At 29.4% G+C, this 12,476-nt stretch overlaps 1 protein-coding gene across 1 annotated transcript in view; it reads left to right on the plus strand.

Moving 5' to 3' along the window:
• LOC142231428 (uncharacterized) overlaps positions 1 to 11,412 on the plus strand; it is a 263,204-nt gene extending 251,792 nt beyond the window's left edge. Inside the window, exons 10-11 of the mRNA XM_075302036.1 lie at positions 996 to 1,188; positions 10,389 to 11,412. Coding sequence (XP_075158151.1) covers positions 996 to 1,188; positions 10,389 to 11,275 — 1,080 coding nt within the window. The 3' untranslated portion in view covers positions 11,276 to 11,412. The remainder of the gene's footprint in view (positions 1 to 995; positions 1,189 to 10,388) is intronic.
• The last annotated feature ends 1,064 nt before the right edge of the window (positions 11,413 to 12,476 follow it).

Consider the following 12,476-nt stretch of genomic DNA (forward strand, 5'->3'; position numbering starts at 1 on the left):
CAGTCCATTGTGATACCACATTGGTGAACTTCTCTCATGTCGCTGAGTGCTGCCCGATTCCATGTTAAGCTCAATGACAAGGGACCTCCTTTTTATAGCTGAGTGCGAACGGCGTTCCACATTGCAGTGAAACCACTTAGAGAAGCTTTGAAACCCTCAGAAATGTCACCAGCATTACTGAGGTGGGATAATGCACCACTGAAAAAATTTTTGGTGTTTAGTCGAAGCAGGAATCGAACCCTGTGTATGCAAGGCGGGCATTTGCACCATTGCACCACGGTGGCTCCTAAAACAAATGTTAACAATTCTTATCTTTTACATAAAATATTTTCTTCTTTAGACAATTTCATAAATTATTCAAGTCACAATTTCTAATACTACACTATCCAATGTAGTGCCAATATCTAGAATATTGCTATAGTTGCAGGCTTTTGTTGTCATCAGCACCACAGCGACATTGACATCCTTATTATTAATAGTCAATACTACTCAATGCTATAGACAAACAAACCACACACACATACACACACTAGTACATATCTATTGATATTAATAAGTAAACAATGGCCAAGAGCATGGCAATGAAGGCCATTAGATACTTAGCTAATAGTATGACACTTTGTTTACAACACATTACCAATCGAAATAAGCCTTTTGTTGTAGGCGTCATTGAGTCCGATTAAATGTGAGAAAAGTATAACTGTAGTTGTCAGTGTGTGTGTGTGTGCGATGAAACATTAAGACTATAAATGATAAAATAATTCCATTCATTACTGGTAATAGTTTCCTTGTGCATAAAGGAAAACACAGTAAACATTATTCCTCTCATGTGTCCTTTGCAATTCTTTTACTCTTTTCGTTTGTTTACTGTTATTAAAATATTTGTATTCTAATAATTAAATATCATTTTTGTTTTTTTCCTTTCCATTATCTCTTTCTTCTTGGAAATATTATGTTGGTAACCTAAAAACAAAAAACCACAACATCTATCAAAGACGGAGGCCTTCTGTTCCACATACAACATCGATCTTTTTGTTGTGGTCTATTCCGTAGTGGACCGTAATTCATTCAAGCAAGCCGAAAAAATACTTCAGTATTTAAAGGAGAACGAGATGCTATTAACACGTGGTGCTATACTTGTGGGCAACAAGACTGATTTGGAACGACATCGTGAGGTGAATAGACAAAGTAAGTATAACAATATTTGTTCTAAGGTTTAGAGCAATATAATATTTATTGGAACACAAGAAATATTAGTTCGGAGAAGTGCTTTTATAGAGTAATGAATAAAATGAATGGTCTTGTGAAGACCTTTGACTTTTCTCTTTATTGAGAATGTACACTGAAGAGTATTTGATCCCGAAAATAGGTTGTGTTATTCTCGACATGTATGTATGGATGCAAGTACTCGTCCCCCAAAATTCATTATTTGCTAACTAACATTACTCTCAAAAATCTCCCATGTCGATCTAATCTACATACAATATTTCAATATTCATTAAAGAGAAGATGTTTAAAAAGAGCACATATACTAATAAACTAACTCACCACCATTTGTTATTCTTAAGATGGTGATGAGAGTAAGCGAATTTGGAGAAACATAGAAGTTGAAGAGTGTAAGAGAACATAGCTAAACCTTCTATAGTTTCCATCGTTTCGTGTTCTAAGTTGTTGTTGTTATTGTTTTTCGATATCTAGAAGAGATGCTTTATGCTTTCGTGTATCGACGAATGTGTTTGTATATTTTGCACATACAAAGGAAGTACTAGAGTCCCACCTGACCACAACGTTCGTTATCGTATTCGATATAGAAATATTATCGGGGTTTTCTCGAAGAAAACTATCGAAAACGATATCGAGAATGGTTCGAAAAAATTTCGAAAAACGTTCATCTGTCGTGCTGTTACTGCCAGCAAACTCTTCGTTTTCGAAGGCTTGCTAGTGATTCGTTAAAGAAGGTTTCGCGATATCTATAATTGATCGTTAACGAATCTATTTCGAATTCGTTTTCGTATTCGATATCATTCCGCTTTCAAAGGTTTTCTATACTGTTTTATTCCCATTTTGTTCCCATTATAAGTTGTGTAGTAAAAGAAAATTTTCAAGTTTGTTTTTATTTTATTACAACACAATATAGATAATTATAATACAAAATAATATAGATATTAGTGTTGCGAACAAAATACTTAAAATATTTACATTTTGGAATATATATTTAAAGTCATTTAAGGCACTGCATTGACTTCTTTGTGCGGAATTTCTTATTAAGCCGATCGTGGCTATGCCACTGAAAAGGACTATAATCAATGAGTAACAATTTCCTGGATACATCTGCAAATTAAACAAGAATGAAAATAGATAGTTTTTTTTAAAAGATATATAAATAAATTACTTACTCTTACTCTTTTAGATTCGCTAAAACACTTCACCCGCACTTAACAATTTCTTAAACTGAAATGACTTTTTAATCTCTGTCTTTGTCAAAACAAACATGGCGGAACACCAACAAATAAGCCGAAAAATATTCATTATTACTTCGAAACAACGAACGTTCGAAATTTTTCTATTATCGAACTTTTCTCGAATAATGTGCGCTTTAAATTATTTCGAAAAATGTTCGCTTTAGCGAACCTTCGCCATTTCTCGGCACTTTGGTCGGGTGGGGTGTGTCGGGGTCAATGCAAAGCTTAGGAGTTTTGCATTCGTGGAATGAAAATATAGACTCTCATCGCCTGTAGTTTTATACACGAAATACTACTGAAATAACATATGTACCGGTCAAATGCATTTGTACAGGCCTTTAGTGGGTACACATCACGCATAGGGTGCGTATTAGTGCTGTTATGATGAAATCGCATTGCGTATACGCAATGATGTACCTCTGTAAAATAAATATATGTGCAAAATTGTTTTCATTTCTCTTTTGGGCGAAGTACTTAACTTTTTTTCTTCTTTTTAACGTTATTTATCACTCTATGCTATGATTATCATTAGCGATTTTGTCGCTAGACACCAATTCGTTTGTACCGTTATATGAAAATTGTAATGAAAGTTAGATCTTCATTAGCAAATAGTTATATGTGCATTGTACATCATTACATTTTTTTTCACTACGGTTTCGTTGTGAATAATAAATATAGATTATTGATGAGTTACATTTATGTTCTTTTTATGTATTCGGAAGAAATTTAGTGCAAATTTTAATCTTTAGTGAAAAATGTCTCGACGAAGTGAACTTTCAGAGGAAGAACGCAGAAAAATTAATCGGAATGGACCTAACTGGCAAAACAATTGAGAAATTGCATCGGCGAAAAATCGACACCGCAATACTATTAGCAATTTTTTAAAAAAATTCCACAAACTGTGGTTGTGCTAAAAGCAATGGACGCATTCCAATAAACATATGAGCTGCAGAGAAAAAAAGAGTAGAAATTGTGTCTGAATGTGACTAGACAATGAATACATTAAATTATCAAGTACGATTTAGGAATTTTATTTTCATATTTTAGTCCTATAAAATATGAAAATAAAATTCCTAAACCGCAGTTAGCACAATACCATAAAAATTTGTCGTATTTCTTTTGCAGAAAAATGCAAGTTTTTGGGCGAAGAGTTCGAAATGGTTATATTTAGCGACGAAAAGAAATTCCATTTGGATGGTCCTGAAGACCATTACAAATATTGGCGACATTCTCGGTACCCTCGTCAAACATGCTATAAACGCACCCACGGAGGTGGATCTCTTATGGCATGGGCAGACCACGAAGAAAATCCAAAAAAAAAATTGTTTTTTTTTTCGCTAAAAATGCACGGATAGATATATGTCGATTTATTGGAGAACAATTTAATAGATTTTGCAGATGAGTTATATGGTGAAGTTTGGACTTTCCAAAAAGATAATTCTCCCATCCATGTTGCATGCCTTTACTGGACTGGCCAGCGCTAAGCCCCGGTCTAAATCCTATAGAAGATCTCTGAAGCATATTATCCGCTACAGTATTTGCGAAGTCCAAGCAATATATAACACCCAAAGAATTAAGTCGGCAATTACGGCGGAATGGGAAAAAATCGATATGGCAACTCTGAAAAACTTGGTATGTTCTATGCCTCACCGATTACAGCAAGTTCCAATAAACAAGGGCAATACTATATCGTCTTAGTTAATCAAACTATCTTAATTTTATTTTGACATATAATTAAATATAATTTGTACATATAAATATTTTATATGACTAAAATTTTAAGTATGAAATTTCTTTAAAAGCAAACGTTAATAAAAGATTTAATTTATGTATTTTAGTGTAAATAAAATAAGACATAAATGTCTTTAATAAAAGTTCTTTATAAGACTATAACATAAATTTACACGTTGCACATATAATTTTTTTACGGGGGTACTTGATTTAGCTCAGTTTAGTAGAATTCTACCAAAAATGCTAAATTTTTTTGCAAAATATTCCTCTTCCTAAATTTACTATACAAATTTGACAAATTTTTCTATAGAAATAAAATGTTGACAAAATTTTCAATAGAAATAAAGTTTTGACCAAATTTTCTTTAGAAATAAAATTTGGCAACTTTTTCTATGGAAAAAAAATTTTGTAAAATTTTCTATAGAAATAAAAATTTGATAAAATTTTCCAATAAAAAAAAAGCTTTGACAAGATTTTTCTAAAGAAATAAAATTTTGACAATATTATATATATATATATATATATATATATATATATATATATATATATATATATATATATATATATATATATATATATATATATATATATATATATATATATATATATATATATATATATATATATATATATATATATATATATATATATATATATATATATATATATATATATATATATATATATATATATATATATATATATATATATATATATATATATATATATTTATTTATATTTATATTATTTTATTTTTATAGAAAATTTTACCGAAATTTTATTTGTAAGAAAATTTTTTTGAAAATTTTATTTGTAAGAAAATTTTTTTGAAAATTTTATTTGTAAGAAAATTTTTTTGAAAATTTTATTTTATATAAAATTTTGTTAAAATTTTGCTTCTATGGAAAATGCTGCCAAAATGTAATTCTATAGAAAATTTTGACAAAATTTTATATCTATGTTATATATATATATATATATATATATTATATATATATATATATATATATATATATATATATATATATATATATATATATATATATATATATATATATATATATATATATATATATATATATATATATATATATATATATATATATATATATATATATATATATATATATAACATAGATATAAAATTTTGTCAAAATTTTCTATAGAATTACATTTTGACAGCATTTTCCAAAGAAACAAAATTTTATATAAAATAAAATTTTCAAAAAAATTTTCTTACAAATAAAATTTCGGTAAAATTTTCTATAAAAATAAAACTTTGACAAACTTTTCTATAGCAATGAAATTTTGACAAAATGTTCTATGGAATTAAATGTTGACAAAATTTTCAATAGAAATAAAATTTGAAAAAATTTTTCTAAAGAAATAAAATCTTGATAAAATTTTCACTAGATATAAAATTTTAACAAAATTTTCTATAGAAATGAAATTGTGACACAATTTTCTATACAAATAAAACTTTGAAAAAATTTTCGGTAGAAATAAAGTTTTTATCAAATTTTCTATAGAAATACAATTTTGAAAAATTTTCTACAGAAATAAAATTTTGACAAAAATTTCAATGGAAATAAAATTTTGCACAAATTGTCTATGGAAATAAAATTTTGCAAAGATTTTATACAGAAATAAAATGTTGCCAAAAAATTTGCCAAAAATTTTGTCAAAAATTTTCTATAAAATAAAATTTTGACAAAATTTTCTTTAGAACTAAAATTTCGACAACATTTTCTATAGAACTAAAATCGTGCATTTGTGGAATGAAAATATACACTCTCATCGCCTGTAGTTGTATACACGAAATACTACTGAAATAACATATGTACCGGGCAAATGCATTTGTGCAGGCCTTTAGTGGGTACACATCACGCATAGGGTGCGTATTAGTGCTGTTATGATGAAATCTCATTGCGTATACGCAATGATGTACCTCTGGAATATAAAAAATTGTTTCATTTCTCTTTTGGGCGAAGTACTTAACTTTTTTTCTTTTTAACGGTTTTTATCACTCTATGCTATGATTATCATTAGCGATTTTGTCGCTAGACACCAATTCGATGTACCGTTATATGAAAATTGTAATGAAAGTTAGATGTTCAATAGCAAATAGTTATATGTGCATTGTACATCATTTACATTTTTATACCCACCACCATAGAATGGTGACGGGGGTATAATAAGTTTGTCATTCCGTTTGTAACACATCGAAATATCGATTTCCGACTATATAAAGTATATATATTCTTGATCAGGGAGAAATTCTAAGACGATATAACGATGTCCGTCTGTCCGTCTGTCTGTCTGTCTGTCTGTCTGTTGTAATCACGCTACAGTCTTCAATAATGAAGCAATCGTGCTGAAATTTTGCACAAACTCGTCTTTTGTCTGCAGGCAGGTCAAGTTCGAAGATGGACTATATCGGTCCAGGTTTTGATATAGTCCCCATATAAACCGACCTCCCGATTTGGGGTCTTGGGCTTATAGAAATCGTAGTTTTTATCCTATTTGCCTGAAATTTGAAATCTAGAGGTATTTTATGACCATAAAGAGGTGTGCCAAAAATGGTGAGTATCGGTCCATGTTTTGGTATAGCCCCCATATAGACCGATCTCCCGATTTTACTTCTTGGGCTTATAGAAACCGCAGTTTTTATTCAATTTACTTGAAATTGGAAATCTAGAGGTATTGTAGGACCACAAATACGTCTGCCAAAAATTGTGAGTATCGGTCCATATTTTGGTATAGCCCCCATATAGACCGATCTCCCGATTTTATTTCTTGGGCTTATAGAAATCGTAGTTTTTATCCAATTTGCCTGAAATTTGAAATCTAGAGGTATTGTAGGACCACAAATACGTGTGCCAAAAATTGTGAGTATCGGCCCATGTTTTGGTATGGTCCCCATATAAAACGACCTCCCGATGTGGGGTCTTGGGCTTATAGAAATCGTAGTTTTTATCCAATTTGTCCAAAATTAGAAATCTAGAGGTATTTTAGGACCATAAAGAGGTGTGCCGAAAATGGTGAGTATCGGTCCATATTTTGGTACAGCCCCCATATAGACCGATTTCCCGATTTTACTTCTTGGGCTTCTAGAATACGTAGTTTATATACAATTTGCCTGAAATTGGAAATTTATAGGTATTTTAGGACTATAAAGAGGTGTGCCACAAATGGTGAGTATCGGTCCATGTTTTGGTATAACCCCCATATAGACCGATATCCCGATTTTACTTCTTGGGCTTCTAGAATCTGAAGATTTTATCCAATTTGCCTGAAATTGGAAATCTAGAGGTATTTTCGGGCCATAAAGAAGTGTGCCGAAAACGGTGAGTATCGGTCCATATTTTAGTATAGCCCCCATAAGAAAGATCTCCCGATTTAACTCCTTGGGTTTGTAGAAACCGTAGTTTTTATCCGATTTGCCTGAAATTGTAAATATTCTGGTATTTTAGACTCACAAAAACGTGTATCGGATTAAGTTTCTATCGGTCCATTTGGTAATGCCTCCATATAGACCGACTTCACTTCTTGAGGATGTAGAAGGCGCACTGATCATGAAAATTGCTTGAAACTCAATGTAAAATTTCCAGATTTTACTTCTACAGATTTAAGATTTCAAATCAAGACGTTATTTTATAATTTTCTTGCACACTTACAAGAGATGTCAATGATTCCTCTAAAACTCAAACAAAAATGGTTCTTATAAATCCAGAATCTGATATAGTCCTCATAGGTGAAATCTTTAAATGTATCTTCGGGAAGTGTCCCCAAGTCCTCAAGCCCTCCTGAAATTTCAAAGGAAACCCTAATATTTGGTTCATGGTGGTGGGTATTTAAGATTCGGCCCGGCCGAACTTACTGCTGTATATACTTGTTTTCACTACGGTTTCGTTGTGAATAATAAATATAGATTATGGATGAGTTACATTTATGTTCCTTTTATGTATTCGGAAGAAATTTAGTGCAAATTTTTAATCTTTAGTGAAAAATGTCTCAACGAAATGGAACTTTCAGAGGAAGAACGCAGAAAAATTATCGGAATTATCGGAATGGACCTAACTGGCAAAACAATTGGAGAAATTGCATCGGCGAAAAATCGACACCGCAATACTATTAGCATTTTTTTTTTTTAAATCCCACAAACTACGGATGTGCTAAAAGCAATGGGCGCATTCCAACCGTTGACCAAAGGACAAAGCGACATACTCGCCAACTTGCTGCCAATAAACATATGAGCTGCAGAGAAATAATCTTTGAACAAATTTTCTGTAGAAATAAAATTTTTATCAAATTTTCTAAAGAAATACAATTTTGAAAAATTTTCTAAAGAAATAAAATTTTGACAAAAATTTCAATAGAAATAAAATTTTGCAAAAATCGTCTATTGAAATAAAATTTTGCAAAGATTTTATACAGAAAAAAAAATTTTGCCAAAAATTTTCTATGAAATAAAAATTTGACAAAATTTTCTTTAGAACTAAAATTTCGACAACATTTTCTATAGAACTAAAATTTAGACAAAATTTTCTATAGAACTGAAATTTTAACAAAATAATCTATAAAATAAAATTTTGATAGAATTTTCTACAGAACTAAAATTTTCTATACAAATAAAATGTTAACAAAATTTTCTATAGAAACAAAATTTTGACAAAATTGTAATTGTGAATTCTGTCATTGCTACAATTTTGACAAATTTTCTAAAGAAATAAAATTTTGACAAAAATTTCAATAGAAATAAAATTTTGCAAAAATTGTCTATTGAAATACAATTTTGCAAAGATTTTATATAGAAATAAAATTTTGCAAAGATTTTATATAGAAATAAAATTGTGACAAAAATCTTCTATAAAATAAAATTCTGACAAAATTTTCTATACAAATAACATTTTGACAAAATTTTCTATAGAAATAAAATTTTGACAAAATTTCTATATAAATAAAATTTTGGCAAAATTTTCTATAGAAATAAAATATTGGAAAAATTTTCTTTAGAACTAAAATTTAGACAAAATTTTCTATAGAACTAAAATTTAGACAACAATTTCTTTAGAACTAAAATTTAGGCAACATTTTCTATATAACTACAATTTAGACAAAATTTTCTATAGAACTAAAATTTTGACAAAATTTTCTATACAAATAAAACTTTAAAAAAATGTTCTATAGAAATAAAGTTTTTATCAAATTTTCTATAGAAATACAATTTTTATCAAATTTTCTAAAGAAATAAAATTTTGACAAAAATTTCAATAGAAATAAAATTTTGCTAAGAATTTATATAGAAATAAAATTTTGCCAAAAATTTCCTATAAAATAAAATTTTGTCAAAATTTTCTTTAGAACTAAAATTTCGACAACATTTTCTATAGAACTAAAATTTAGACAAAATTTTGTATAGAACTAAAATTTGAACAAAATAATCTATAAAATAAAATTTTGATAGAATTTTGATAAAATTTTCTATAAAAATAAAATGTTAACAAAATTTTCTATAGAAATAAAATTTTGACAAAATTGTAATTGTGAATTCTGTCATTGCTACAATTTTGACAAATTTTCTAAAGAAATAAAATTTTGACAAAAATTTCAATAGAAATAAAATTTTGTAAAAATAGTCTATGGAAATAAAATTTTGCAAAGATTTTATATAGAAATAAAATTTTGCCAAAAATTTTCTATAAAATAAAATTCTGACAAAATTTTCTATACAAATAACATTTTGACAAAATTTTCTATAGAAATAAAATTTTGACAAAACTTCTATATAAATAAAATTTTGACAAAATTTTCTATAGAAATAAAAATTTTCTTTAGAACTAAAATTTATACAAAATTTTCTATAGAACTAAAATTTAGACAACAATTTCTTTAGAACTAAAATTTAGGCAACATTTTCTATATAACTACAATTTAGACAAAATTTTCTATAGAACTAAAATTTTAACAAAATATTCTATTTCTAATTAATTGCGTCATTGATACTATCATTTTAGTGGTTGAAGCAATTTCAAATATTAAATTGAAAGGATCAATTAATTTCGTGGTTTAACCCGATAGCAAAATTTCTGTGTAAGGAGAGAAATCCAAAAACTATGTACTGAAGTCGATGATTTACAATTTCTTACCAAGCCTAATCATAATCACATTTTCGTTTTCCATCTCTCTTTTCAGTGGGTCGCAAAGTGGCCAAAGAAATCGCCTGCAAGTTCATTGAAACCTCCTCTGGTTTAGATCACAATGTCGATGAACTACTCGTTGGAATTGTAGCCCAAGTTAAACTCAACCCGCAAAGACTACGAAATCTCAGTGAAAAAGACCGCCAACGACTAAATCTCCAGAGTACCATACAAAAACATCGACGTTTGTATGCTCCACCACGGCGTATAGTGCGACAAATGTCCATGTGCCAAGTGGAAGATGAGGATAATGAAGGTGGTGGTATTGGTCAAGAGAATGAATACTTTCACGATGAGAATCAATCGAACAATACAATGGGCGACGAGGGTATAGGGACCGGAAGTGAACGCACGGCCAGCACAAGTCTATCATCGGCCAGTACATCCAAAGGACCAATAAGAAAACCAAACAAACGCACACTAAATCTCGAGAGTATTTTGAAAATGGGCGAATCCGAGTTGGAGGATGAGGAGGAAGCACAACGTTTGGCCAGTTCCAACAATCAGGGCTATGGCTATCATCAATCATCAAAGCCTATGAGTAAATTTGAACTTCTAACTGGAGGTCATCATCATGGTAAGGCCTCTGCCAATGTTCGCACACCATTTGGCAGTGTGAATTCATCACCGAAATCAAGGAAATCATACGATAGCAGTTCCGGTTTGGGCAGTGCCAAGGGGTTGTGCCATGAGGCCCCCGGCCATTATGGCAATGAGACACAGGCTGAGGATTCGTTACTCAATGATTGTAATCGCAAAACGGTTTCAAAACTCACCAGTAGGACAAAGGTATTTTTGTCCTCGGTGTTACGTTTTCGCAAAGCCATAAATGTGGCCAAACGACGCAATTCATCCAGCTGCAGTGATTTGTTTGTTATTTAAAAGGAAACGAAATCCGGGTTTGCTCCAGGAAGCGAAAAACTCAACCGCTGGAAAAGAAGGTCAGGAAACAAACACCAAATTATATACAAAAAGGGAAAGGAAATGGAAAATATATGACCAACAAATAAAGTTAAGTAAAAAAATCTTTAAAAAGAAACACAATTTTTTATATCAAAATTATATCGTTTAAATTTGTATAGACCTAAATGTTTGTTTTCATTCGATTATCTATTCTATCTATTTACCAATTTTATTCAAGTTTGGACAATAACTTCATACTCATTGCTTGCCAAACATACAATTACAAATCATGGTTTCACTAAAGGCCCAATTGTTCCATTCGATAGAGGCATACAAATCAAAAGTTTGTGCTGATTTAATTAAAGTTTATAAAATCAAAATTTTGTTTAAAATAGAATCAAAGTTCATTTGTTTTTAGTTTGAACATTAACGGAAGTTTAAAGTTTGTCTTAAGATTTAATTTCCCATATCTAATGTCAACATTGAAAAAAAAATTAATAATTATCTCGAAAAAAGATACCAATTTTTAAAAGCAAATTTAATTTATTCCAATAAAAACTGGCCAATTACCTATTAGCTAATTTTAAATATTTGTTTAAATTACTCTCGCATCTTAAGTATGGATGATCCAGATTTCGAAAATACAGTAGGTGACAAAAAATAGAAGCTTAAAAAATATTTAAAATTTTTTCATAAAAAAGTTTTTCATAAAAATATTACCATATATTTTCCCTAAAAAAACATAATTAATAATATCCTTTAAAAATATGAACAAGTATATACGGCCGTAAGTCCGGCCAGGCCGACTCTTATGTACCCTCCATTATGGTTTGCGTAGAAACTTCTACTAAAGACTGTCATCCACAAACGAATTACTTGGGTTACGGTAACAATTGTAGATGGCAAGGTATCTTAAAATTCTGAACACGGTCTTAGTCCATACGGGATATATATTTTAAACAAAAAAGGCCGCTTAAATACGTATATAATTCAGTTTGACAAAATTTTCTATAGAAATAAACTTTTGACAAAATTTTCTACAGAAATAAAATTTTAACAAAATTTTCTACAAATTTTTCTATAGAACTAAAATTTTGACAAAATTTTCTATAGAAATAAAATTTTGACAAAATTTTCTATAGAAATAAAATATTGACAACATTTTCTATAGAAATAAAAT

The sequence above is a fragment of the Haematobia irritans genome, chromosome 3, assembly GCF_050003625.1.
Source record: "Haematobia irritans isolate KBUSLIRL chromosome 3, ASM5000362v1, whole genome shotgun sequence".
NCBI classification, from domain to species: Eukaryota; Metazoa; Arthropoda; class Insecta; order Diptera; family Muscidae; genus Haematobia; species Haematobia irritans.